At 42.9% G+C, this 12,803-nt stretch overlaps 2 protein-coding genes across 11 annotated transcripts in view; both read left to right on the forward strand.

Moving 5' to 3' along the window:
• Nucleotides 1-133: 133 nt before the first annotated feature.
• LOC106576374 (polyglutamylase complex subunit TTLL1) lies at nucleotides 134-10,703 on the forward strand. Of its 5 annotated transcripts, none has more exons than XM_014153511.2 (11): nucleotides 140-249; nucleotides 351-430; nucleotides 744-871; nucleotides 1,316-1,524; nucleotides 1,787-1,967; nucleotides 3,857-3,994; nucleotides 5,092-5,200; nucleotides 5,354-5,497; nucleotides 5,677-5,763; nucleotides 7,123-7,286; nucleotides 8,875-10,703. In XM_014153511.2, the coding sequence occupies exons 3-11, from the start codon at nucleotides 759-761 to the stop codon at nucleotides 9,005-9,007; spliced, it is 1,278 nt and encodes a 425-aa protein (XP_014008986.1). In that variant the 5' UTR covers nucleotides 140-249; nucleotides 351-430; nucleotides 744-758; the 3' UTR covers nucleotides 9,008-10,703. The 5 variants fall into 5 exon arrangements, with proteins under 5 accessions (XP_014008985.1, XP_014008986.1, XP_014008984.1 ...); XM_045699990.1 differs by having other exon boundaries at nucleotides 143-249; nucleotides 751-871; XM_014153510.2 differs by having other exon boundaries at nucleotides 134-430.
• Nucleotides 10,704-10,949: 246 nt separating this feature from the next.
• The window catches only part of LOC106576372 (protein kinase C and casein kinase substrate in neurons protein 2), a 51,722-nt gene continuing 49,868 nt past the window's right edge, over nucleotides 10,950-12,803 (forward strand). For 4 of the 6 annotated variants that reach the window (XM_014153503.2, XM_014153507.2, XM_014153506.2 and 1 more), the window contains exon 1: nucleotides 10,950-11,087. The gene's annotated coding sequence lies outside the window, so the exon portion shown is untranslated. The remainder of the gene's footprint in view (nucleotides 11,088-12,803) is intronic. The other 2 variants (XM_014153505.2, XM_014153504.2) reach the window with 2 other exon arrangements.

Below are 12,803 nucleotides of genomic sequence, written 5' to 3' on the forward strand. Positions count from 1 at the left end.
TCTCAACAACCACTAGAGGGCAACATGTGGCGCAAAATGTCCTTGCATGCAAAAAAATTGGACCATGTGCATTTAGCGCCACCCGGTGGTGGAACGAGCGGGGAATATTTGACAGTTCGACGCGTCGTCGGTTGCTAGGTTATTCACCCGGAAGAGCACGGTATTCATCTTCCAGCTGACTGGGATGGATCGATAAATCAACATAAGAGATAACTAGCATCCACCCTTTTAGCAGAGTACATGGGCGAAGTGAATAAATTGAGGATTTCTCCTTTATAATTTGCATTAAATTCCCCTTGAAGGCGATTGAACCAGACATCACGATTGATGAAAATCATTCTCCTTTGCAGGTGTCTCAGGCAGGGTGGATCCAGCTAGCTGGGACTGATGACCAGTTGTCTGACAAGAAGATTAGAAGATCGATTTCCAGGTAGCTAGCTGAAACTGTTATTTGGTGTGGAAGGATACATAGATACCTAGCTAGCTGACATAACACGATTGTGTCCAATGCTTTACAGTACACCAAAATGCTACCTAAAGATAGTTGTGAATATAGCACATGAATTCAGTGTTTTTGCGAGATCGCTAACAGCAGTGGCTCATCATGGGCAAAACAATAGACTATTCACGTTAGTTATACCTATGTTTATTACACGTGCTAAGCTCATCTGTGCATGTGTGTTTGTGCTTGCATTGGTGTGTGTTTCCGTGTGTGTGCGTGTGTGTGTGTGTGTGTGAGAGAGACTCTAGGAGGAACCATGGCTAATAAGGTGAAATGGGTGACCGACATTGAGAAATCCGTACTCATCAACAACTTTGAGAAGAGAGGATGGACTCAGGTCACAGAGAGCGAGGACTGGAACTTCTACTGGTAGGCTGTCATTGGAGCTATGGAGCTTTCTCTGAGTGACAATACACAGTGGGTGCTTATGAATGCCAGTGTAGCACATACAGAGATAAGGGTCGTGTTCAGTGGGCACAAAACAGGAGAGAAGAATGCTTTGAAACAGGCATTACTACTTGGTCTTGTCCAATAAATACACTCATCTTCTTTTTTAAACGTTTTCTTTTATTTGTGCCTATTGAACACAGCCCAGGACAATATAAAAAAACAGTAAAAAATACAAAGATATTGGTTCAGGGGTAAATTAGACAAATTGCAATGATGTGTAAGTGTAAATGACAGATAGTGTCATTCAGAAAAACTGAAATTCCTGATTAATCACAAAAATCCCATCCCTGACTGACTACCCCCCGCGAATCTCCATCAGCCTTGGGGAAACCCTGCTTATAATCAGTCTATGCCTCCCTATAGGATGAGCGTCCAGACCATCCGGAACGTGTTCAGTGTGGACACGGGTTACCGTCTCTCGGACGAGCAGATGGTCAACCACTTCCCCAACCACTACGAGCTGACCAGGAAGGACCTGATGATCAAGAACATCAAACGCTACCGCAAAGATATGGAGAAGGAGGGAAGCCCTCTGGCCGAGAAAGACGAAAACGGGAAATACCTTTATTTAGGTGGCAGTTAGGAGCTTTCCCGTACACGCACACTGCTTACTTACAGTATATGTAAATAAATGTGGATGTAAGATACATTTCAATTTCAATTGCACCTGCTACAAGGGGCTCTGACTAGAAGTTTCCCTTTTTTGGGGGTCTTGGGCTATAACAGCTAAACTCACTCATTATCTTGTGCTGTTAAACAAATGTCATCAATACTGTCCTTTCATATTTCTCTGCATTTTTATACTCCCTCACTCCCTGTCTGGTTGTGTCCCAGACTTTGTTCCGGTGACTTTCATGCTTCCGGCGGATTATAATCTGTTTGTGGAGGAGTTCCGTAAGAGTCCTTCCAGCACGTGGATAATGAAGCCGTGTGGGAAGGCTCAGGGAAAGGGCATTTTCCTCATCAACAAACTTTCCCAGATCAAGAAGTGGTCCCGAGACAGCCGTACCTCCACGTGAGTGCTGACACACACACACACACACACCCACAACCACATCCACACATACATACAGTTGAAGTCGGAAGTTAACATACACCTTAGCCAAATACATTTAAACTCCGTTTTTCAAAACTCCTGACGTTTAATCCTTGTAAAAATTCCCTGTCTTAGGTCAGTTAGGATCACCACTTTATTTTAAGAATGTGAAATGTCAGAATAATAGTAGAGAGAATTATTTATTTCAGCTTTTATTTCTTTCATCACATTCCCAGTGGGTCAGAAGTTTACATACACTCAATTAGTATTTGGTAGCATTGCCTTTAAATTGTTTAACTTGGGTCAAATGTTTCAGGTAGCCTTCCACAAGCTTCCCACAATAAGTTGGGTGAATTTTGGCCCATTCCTCCTGACAGAGCTGGTGTAATTGAGTCAGGTTTGTAGGCCTCTCTGCTCGCAGACACTTTTTCAGTTCTGCCCACAAATTTTCTATGGGATTGAGGTCAGGGCTTTGTGCTGGCCACTCCAATACCTTGACTTTGTTGTCCTTAAGCCATTTTGCCACAACTTTGGAAGTATGCTTGGGGTCATTGTCCATTTGGAAGACTCATTTGTGACCAAGCTTTAACTTCCTGACTGATATCTTGAGATGTTGCTTCAATATATCCACATACTTTTACTTCCTCATGATGCCATCTATTTTGTGAAGTGCACTTGTCCCTCCTGCAGCAAATCACCCCCACAACATGATGCTGCCACCCCCGTGCTTCACAGTTGGGAAGGTGTTCCTCGGCTTGCAAGCCTCCCCTTTTTCCTCCAAACATAACAATGGTCATTATGGCCAAACAGTTCTATTTTTGTTTCATCAGACCAGAGGACATTTCTCCATGTGCAGTTGCAAACCGTAGTCTGGATTTTTTATGGTGATTTTGGAGCAGTAGCTTCTTCCTTTCTGAGCGGCCTTTCAGGTTATGTCGATATAGGACTTGTTTTACTGTGGATATAGATACTTTTGTACCTGTTTCCTCCAGCATCTTCACAAGGTCCTTTGCTGTTGTTCTGTGATTGATTTGCACTTTTCGCACCTAAGTACGTTCATCCCTCGGCGACAGAACGCGTCTCCTTCCTGAGCGGTATGACGGCTGCGTGGTCCCATGGTGTTTATACTTGCGTACTATTGTTTGTACAGATGAACGTGGTACCTTCAGGCGTTTTTAAATTGCTCCCAAGGAAGCACCAGACTTGTAGAGGTCTACAATCTTTTTTCTGAGGTCTTGGCTGGTTTCTTATGATTTTCCCATGATGTAAAGCAAAGAGGCACTGAGTTTGAAGGTAGGCCTTGAAATACATCCACAGGTACACCTCCAACTGTCTCAAATGATGTCAATTAGCCTATCAGAAGCTTCTAAAGCCATGACATAATTTTCTGGAATTTTCTAAGCCTTTTAAAGTTACAGTCAACTTAGTATATGTAAACTTCTGACCCACTGGAATTGTGATACAGTGAATTATAAGTGAAATCTGTCTGTAAACAATTGTTGGAAAAATGACTTGTCATGCACAAAGTAGATGTCCTAACCGACTTGCCAAAGCTATAGTTTGTTAACAATACATTTGTGGAGTGGTTGAAAAACGAGTTTTAATGACTCCAACCTAAGTGTATGTAAACATCCGACTTCAACTGTGTACACACACACACACACACACCTCTACTAACTACTGATAAACATGTCCTGTGTGTGGCTGCCAAAGGTGAGTGTTTGCTTGCATTTGCATTGTTCACAGTCTTATGTCATACAGGTAGTATTACCCCACTACTCTTGAATCTGTTGTTCTCAACACCGTTGTCCGTAGATGAGTTGTCCATAGATAAATGACTGATGCTCTGTTTCCTTTGTTTTTGCTAGGTTTGTAGCGGCCTCAAGTGGCAAGGAGGCCTATGTCATCTCTCTGTACATCGACAACCCACTGCTGATCGGAGGCAAGAAGTTTGACCTGCGTCTCTATGTGTTGGTTACCACCTATCGACCTCTCAAGTGTTACATGTAGGTTTATGATTAACCTAAAGCCTACAGCCCGGTTTCATTTCCCTCAAGTCCTACGGCTCTGAAATGACTGGATAGGTGATAGGTAATAGATAGATAATAACTTAATTGTCCCTATACTAACAGAAACATAGACAGTCTGTCACATGTAATGCAAATACATCATTATAAACAGTGCAGTATGCATATACTTAATCATAATTCTGTAATTATGAAAAAGGTGTACCTGTGGATGTATTTCAAGGCCTACCTTCTAGCTCAGTGCCTCTTTGCTTGACATCATGGGAAAATCAAAAGAAACCAGCCAAGACCTCAGAAAAAAAATTGTAGACCTCCACAAGTCTGGTTCATCCTTGGGAGCAATTTAAAAACACCTGAAGGTACCACGTTCACCTGTACAAACAATAGTACGCAAGTATAAACACCATGGGACCACGCAGCCGTCATACCGCTCAGGAAGGAGACACGTTCTGTCTCCTAGAGATGAACGTACTTTGGTGTGACAAGTGCGAATCAATCCCAGAACAACAGCAAAGGACCTTGTGAAGATGCTGGAGGAAACAGGTACAAAAGTATCTATATCCACCGTAAAACAGGTCCTATATCGACATAACCTGAAAGGCCGCTCAGCAAGGAAGAAGCTACTGCTCCAAAACCACCATGAAAAAGCCAGACTACGGTTTGCAACTGCACATGGAGAAATGTCCTCTGGTCTGATGAAACAAAAATAGAACTGATTGGCCATAATGACCATCGTTATGTTTGGAGGAAAAAGGGGAGGATTGCAAGCCGAAGAACACCATCCCAACCGTGAAGCACAGGGGTGGCAGCATCATGTTGTGGGGGTGCTTTGCTGCAGGAGGGACTGGTGCACTTCACAAAATAGATGGCATCATGAGGAAGGAAAAGTATGTGGATATATTGAAGCAACATCTCAAGACATCAGTCAGGAAATTAAAGCTTGGTCGCAAATGAGTCTTCCAAATTCTGTGAAACATTAATAAAGGATATTGCCACTAGGATAAATGATAACTTCAGCATTTGATCAGATCAGTATTTTACAATTTGGTCCATTTGGACCTTTGTGTTGCTTCCAGGTATAAACTGGGTTTCTGCCGGTTTTGCACAGTGAAGTACACCCCCAGCACTAGTGAACTGGACAACATGTTTGTGCACCTGACCAATGTGGCCATTCAGAGACATGGGGTAAGTGTGTGCGTGTGTGCGTGTGTGTGTGTTGTCAAGACAGATAACATATATACAACACACTAAATGGGCCTAAATGGCTCCTACATAAATATATGAGATTCTATGTGTATATATTTTTACGTGTGTACAATACATCTATACACATTGCAGGATGACTATAACCATGTCCACGGTGGGAAGTGGACGGTCAGTAACCTGCGTCTGTACCTGGAGAGCACCAGGGGGAAGGAGGTGACCAGCCGACTGTTTGACCAGATCCACTGGATTATGGTGCAGTCCCTAAAGGCTGTCGCTGTGAGTGGTCACACACACATACTGAAATAAAAACGTGTTCCCCATTTTATCCCTGCTGTGTTGCAGCTGCTCTTCCCTTTTTCACTCCTGTTCCACACACTCAACGCACTAACTTCCTTTTCTCCTCTGAACACTCCCACTCTCTCTTCCTCTCCCTCTCCCTCTCTCTCTCTTCACAGCCCGTCATGAACAATGATAAACATTGCTTTGAGTGTTATGGATATGACATCATCATCGATGACAAGCTGAAGCCATGGCTTATTGAGGTGAGGCGCCCACCCACACACACACTGTAATTACATGACATTGGCAAAAATTACTTGAAGTAAAAAAAGTCTCTTATTGTGATCATGCTTTAGTTTTACTCACTAAGTCTAGTTCCTACTAAGATGACCTCATGTCAAAATGTTTTCTTTGTTCTGCGTTGTTTGTGAAGTGAAACCAGTGCTGCGTTCCTTTCTCTGTCTAGCAAGTTTAATGTCCTTAGGGTTGACTTTTCTCTCTCTCTGTGTGTGTTTGTGTGTGTGTGTGTGTTTGTGTCTGAGGTGTGTGTTTGTGTCTGAGGTTTGTGTTTGTGTCTGAGGTGTGTGTTTGTGTCTGAGGTGTGTGTTTGTGTCTGAGGTGTGTGTTTGTGTCTGAGGTGAGTCTGAGGTGTTTGACTAAAACCTGCTCAAGGCAATGTACAGAAAACAAACAGTACTCCAGTTCACCAGGAGTTATGTATGTTTTTAGGATTTAGGAATGGCACAATGAAACAATTGTCTGTTGTTATGACTTTGTAAACTCCTTCAATCTTCTCTATCTGCCATTGTTTGCATACTGAGTTGTTTTCTTTCTATTGGTTTCTCACTGTGAATGTCTGGCTGAGTACATGAAGTGAAACATTCTCGGAGGGTACTAGAGGAATGAAACTTTTGACTTGAACAGGAATAAAACCAGATCTATTTTGGTAGATCGTTTAAGTTTCCCTGGTCCCGTATTCACAAAGCGTCCCTGTGTGTAGGAGTGCTGATCCACTGTGAGATCCTCTGATACAGCCACCCGGGGCAGAATAGCCTGCATGCCAATGCCAAGCCCTCATTAATGTTTATTGTAGAAGAACAGCTGGGGAACTAACCTGCAGCAGTCTCTCAGTCTGCAAGGGCTGGGAAACAAGGGAGCGATTCCAACCAAGCTTTGTGTGTGTGTGTGTGTGTGTGTGTGTGTGTGTGTGTGTGTGTGTGTGTGTGTGTCTTTCCGGGATTGGTCTCTCTTTTTCTTTCTCTTAGTTGTCCATGTGTGTGTGTGCCAGTATATTTACAACCCACACCCACCGCTGCTGCTATTACATTGTCCGTGTGGTACATTTCCTGCCTGATAAGCAGCTCCCAGTTCCTATGGCGACTGATAGGAAATGAAAACAGTGAAATAGTGAGGCCATTCCTGCCTGTTACTAGTCTCCAGTACTTTGTACTCTACTCATACTCAGGACAGAACTTTCCATGCTGGCCCGTGTGTACATAATGACTAATGCTTATCCTGACCTGTGTGTGTGTGTGTGTGTGTGTGTGTGTGTGTGTGTGTGTGTGTGTGTGTGTGTGTGTGTGTGTGTGTGTGTGTGTGTCTATTCCGTGTCTGTCCTCCAGGTCAACGCTTCTCCGTCGCTCACCTCCAGCACAGCCAACGACCGGATCCTGAAGTACAATCTGATCAATGACACTCTCAACATCGTCACACCCAACGGGGACATTCCCGACTGCCGCTGGAACCGCAGCCCACCCCGAGAGGCCCTGGGCAACTACCAAGTCCTGTGAGTGACAGCCCTCTCCTCCTATCACAGCGCTCGAGGGAGAAAACAGGCCTGGGCGTGTTCAGCAGGACGCAGCGTTTCGGAATATTCAGATAGAAATATGCTATGCTTCTCTGACATGTATAATAAGGAATCAAGTCGGATCTAATCATGGCATTTCTATCTGCAACATTTGACAACGTTTGACTACGGAAGGTGGCCCAGGGTAAAAAAAACAACACTATTTGTAAAAAAAAAAAAAATCTAATACTGGAGTGCCAAATGGGCAGGGTTTGACGTTTTGGAACTATTGGTCCATGAAGCCAGGATTAACAGTTAGAGAAAATACCTCTAACCGTGAACTGATTTAGGATCAGATGAACTAAAACAAGCCATTTACGATTCACTGCATAGCAGCTTCTAGTCAATGTTGCAAGCTATCTGACCGATCAGAATGACAACACACAGCCTTTTACCTCAGAGTTACATTTTTGTTGTGATGTTATCACTATATTGTCTTTATACTTCCTATATCTGGCATCCTTACTTATTTTATCAGTTGGAGAACACTTTGGGAGGGATCTTAGACCATTCCTACATACAGAATCCACAGGAGGTTGATGGCACTATAATTGGGGAGAACGGGCTCTTGGTAATGGCTGGAGCAGAATGAGTGAAATGGTATCAAATCCATCAAACACATGGTTTCCATTTATTCTGTTGCAGGCGTTATTATGAGCCGTCCTCCCCTCAGCAGCCTCCACTGACAGAATCCTTCCAGATCCTTGATATGCTTCGTCTGCGCTTATAGACTGCCCTCTTCAATTCAAACCACAGCTTTTCAATAGGTTTCTACTTTTGATTTTGATGTGTGCTTGGGGTTATTGTCTTGCTGGAAGATCCACTTGCGGCCAGGTTTCAGCCTCCTGGCAGAGGCAACCGGGTTTTTGTTAATAATATCTTGATACTGGGTAAAGTTCATGATGCCGTTGACTTTAACAAGGACCCCACAACCAGTGGAAGCAAAATAGCCCCATAAGATACACCACCAAACTTTACAGTAGGTACTGGGTTCTTTTCTGCTCATGCATTCTCATTTCGACGCCAAACCCACCACTGGTGTGTGTGGCCAAAGATCTCTATTTTTGCTCATCTTTATCAAGGGTGTCAATTATTTCGTACCCCACTGTAGCTCTTACCAATACTCTGTCTTACACATACACTCTTAGAAAAAAAGGTGATATCTAGGACCTAAAACTGTTCTTCGGCTATCCACATAGGAGAACCCTTTGAAGAACCCTTGGAACACAAAATAGTTATACCTGGAACCAAAAAAGGTTCTACCTGGAATCAAAAAGGATTATCCTATGGGGGCAGCCGAAGAACCCTTTTGGAAGCCTTTTTTCTAAGAGTGTACTCTTTCTCTCTATCCTCTGTCTCTCCCTGTCTCTTCCCCTCCCTTCCTGCCTCCGTCTCTCTCTCACTCACCACTCTCTCCCTCCCTGCCTCTCTCTGTCTTCCCCTCCGTCCCTGCCTCTCTCTCTCTCTCTCCCTGCCTCCCTCCCTCTCTCTCTCCCTGCCTCCCTCCCTCTATCTCTACCTTCCTTAGGTACGACGAGGAGCAGGCGCTGAGCGAGAATGCAGAACGTGACCTACGGAGTCGCTCAGGCCAGTCGCTGGGGTCTAAGGGAATGGCAAAGGGGGGCACCGGGCCTCGCCCAGCTGCCGCCACCTGGAAGTGAGGTGGTAATGTCCAACGCCTCACTGTGCCTCACTGTCCCTTCACTGACCTCTCACTGACCTCTCGTTGCTCTTCCTGTGTCATTCATGGGGGAAAGGGGGTCGCGGGCAAGGGACGACCCAGACAGAGGAATGGAAGGATGACAGGGAGGGAGAGGACCCAGTAAGCTCTGAGGACCCTGCCATGCATCACAAGCAAGGACACGTGTGTGTCAGTAAAGAAAGGGTCACACACACTCACGTTTAGCAGAAGCTCTGTATAATACACCAAATAATAGTATTTATCAACCTTTTATATAGCAATGGGAAGGGGACGTTCTCAGATGACTGTTAGAGGATTTCAATCAATGCACCTGTTTGAATAATGTTTACATATATTGTTGTGGAATTGTTTTACTTGGATGTTTTTTATGTTTTCAAGCAGAATATTTGCTAGTTTAAGACACATTGACGTGTGTAATTATTCTGTTCATGTCTGAAAACCGACAGGTTTCACCTCTTTATTTTGAAATGTATGACCCGAAAAGCATTTGCTATTTGTTGACTGTATAAAACATAGTGTAATGGACAATGCTAACAACAAACAAAAGTAAGACTGGAAAGTGAGCTTTGAAGCGTTTGCTTTTCAAGCCACTGGAGTAGGCTATAAAGTGTATAATGCTACAGTATGCATAGGACAGTCAATGTATTGGAATTACTTTTACAAAACTGAGAGACTTGTTCAATGTTTGGTTATACAACTTTACTTTTGAGTTGTTACTCATAAGTTCACCTTTGGGATAAAGAAATGCTATTACAGTTAAATATCTGGATATAAAGTGATGAGGTCAGCTCTTCAAACGTTGAAGTACCTTTAATGTTGTGTTGTGGATGACATTGACATGCCAACAAATATTTTCCTGTGGTGTGACCTTGGAGGGGTGACCTCGAAACCAGGGTTGCATCCCAAAGGGCACCCTATTACCTATGGGCCCTGGTTAAAAGTAGTGCACTATATAGGGAATAGGGTGCCATTTGAGACACTGACCAGCACACCCTTGGTCTGCCTGTGTGTTTAAGATAATCCCATACTGGTCACAGTGTGTGGTCACCTCGAGCGGTTGGCATACAAGAGACTAAAGCTGAAGTGGCTACTGAGCTACAACAGACTGAACCATTCTGATTGTGTGAAAGTGAACATGATGTAATAACCCATAGAGTATCTTTATTCATTTGTTATATACAGTACCATACATCCCACCCCACCTCACTGTGGTCCCCAGAGTTGTTAAAGGGATAGTTCACCCAAAGGAAACCAATATGTCATTTTGTAATTTGGGTGAATTATCACTTTAACAGTCACCATTAGGTTTTGCCTTTAATGATTTGGCCTTTTTTTGTATAGAAGACTGTACCATGTTTTATTTATACTAATATGGTGCTGCTGCCTTTGTCTTACAGATGGTTTTAGTACACAATGAAATATACTGTTACATTAAAATAACGTATTTTGATGTACTTTTGACACTATTTGGTTATGCATTTCATGTCATCCTTTTACCCGCATTCTTTGTTACATACAGGTAGCTGCAATTATATTTTTTTATGTACATGTACTGAATATAGGAATTAATAACATGCAATGTTTTTGGTTTTTAAATGTATTAATAATTCCTGGTGCCTCAAATGTCTGCATGTAATAAATCCAATTAAACAATGGGGGATTTGTGTAAATCTCTATTTTTAGGGGTCACCTGTGTGCATTAGACAGATTCCCACACCTAACACGGACTGTGTCAGAGCACTCTCTGAATTTGAGAGGGGTTACATTTCCCCATCCCTCAGCTGTATACCAAAACAAGTGGCAGGGCTGCCGTTTTGCTAAACAATATCAGTGGCCATATATTCATTTTGTTTGCAGTTCTTGAAATGAGAACTATTATTTTGAAGGTTTTCTATTTTGCATACCGGAAGAGATGGTGGGTGCGTTGATGCTGCGGCTCCTGTTGCTGGTAAGAAAAAAACTGGTAAAAGGTTAGCCAGCTAAATACAGATAATTTATTCATTGATTCGCGTCTCTCAAGAGGAGCGGAACTCTTCAAGGTAAAGTGATAGCATGTCCAGCTATGTCTAATACCTATTTTGTTAATTTGGAACTTTGGTTTTTAAACTTTACAACAACTGTACTAAAGTTTTTATATGTAACATTACCAGAAGCAAGCTCTTTAGCTAACGTTAGCCACTACTATCCAACCAGCTGGAAGGTGGGGTATGAAACAGCTAAGTTAACGTTAGCTAGCTAACGAACTATGGTTGGCATAGCAGTACGGTCGGTAGCTAGTTAACGTTAGATCTAACTAGTTAACATTACTTGTTATGGGTCCTGGTAGATGGCTACCTAGTTAGTTAGGTAGCTAACTAACGTTAACTAAATCATTAGCTGACGTTAACTAACAATGTTTAAGATAGCCCGCTAACTAGTCCTAGTAAACTATTACTAGCATAATAGCTAATTGCTTACTTACGAGTTAGCTCCCTAACTAGGGCACTAACATCTTGGATCGGGAGTATTTGTTAGGGTATATTTTTTGTTTGCTCAAGATCTGTCTGACTACAGCCCTTGCGTCGGTGACTGATGAAAGAAGGGCGGGGCAGGTTTCAGAAGTAAAGATAACCCAGCTGTCATCTCACGCAGTCTAAATTCAGAGTCAACTAATCACCACAAATGTTATGTGTCTAACGATCTTCTGTCACAGGGTAAAAGTTTCTAGCTAAAAAGCTAGTTAGTTTTCCCTTTAAAACTGACATGAATTCAATCACTTTTTTTATTTTAACAAAACCTTGGTTGGCACCTAATATAAATCATTGGTTCCCACTAAATGGCCAAGTGGCACTGTCAAAATGTGTGGTTTGGCTTAGGTTTAAAATCTGATTTTAACAAGATACATTTTAGAAATAGGAGTTTGACTTTATCAGTTGGCCAAATACTGATGACCCAAAACCTTCCCTTGAGAGAAGTGGAATGGAAGTGACTTTTTGGACCTGAATGCCAAAACATTCAGGAGATGGAGATTCTCAAAGTTGACTGGACCCATTTTGCATATCTGACCCGTTTTGATATAATTTGAAAGCTTAAAAAACGGGGTTGTCAAACTATAGGATTTAAAGTACCATCCATCATTATCGTTAGTCACCTGGAAGTTGGAGTGGCATTGAACTAATTTTGTTTCTATGGTGACCGGACCTTAACATCATGCCAGCACAGCACATGGGCTTCCACAGGAAAGTGACTAGAAAGCTGCTTGCATCTGTGATGTCACTTAATCCAGTATTTCCCCCCATTATGTGTCTCCCTCGGCTGGCACTTTAACATGGAAAATGCCTGTAAGAGTGGAACAAATGCCATTGTTTAAGCCTGCCCCTTGGTCCAAGGTTTTTGGGTAGGGTTGACTGCTGGTGGTGTCAGTGACTTCATTATCCAAGTAGAGAGAATCTAGGCTACACACATTCATTGAGCACAGTTTTGAGCCTTTCAACATTGAGTTCCTGACTCTGATCCACTGATCCCCACTGGGGACGGGGTTTGCCGTACAGAGAGGGTCCACTAAAAGCCCCATTTGGTCATTGTGAGATCAACAGCAGCAATGCACAGCTTCATCACCAGGGAGGATAAGGTTGACTGACTGACACAGCGAAAAACAAACTATGGTTGCTGTGGAAACACTTCACTCCTCTAAAGTCGATTGTGTGCAAGTCAGAAGTTTACCCAATCTATTCCAGAACACCCCCATAGGGATTTATAAATATGGTGTCCCGCTC

This window comes from Salmo salar, chromosome ssa17, assembly GCF_905237065.1.
Source record: "Salmo salar chromosome ssa17, Ssal_v3.1, whole genome shotgun sequence".
Classification (NCBI taxonomy): Eukaryota; Metazoa; Chordata; class Actinopteri; order Salmoniformes; family Salmonidae; genus Salmo; species Salmo salar.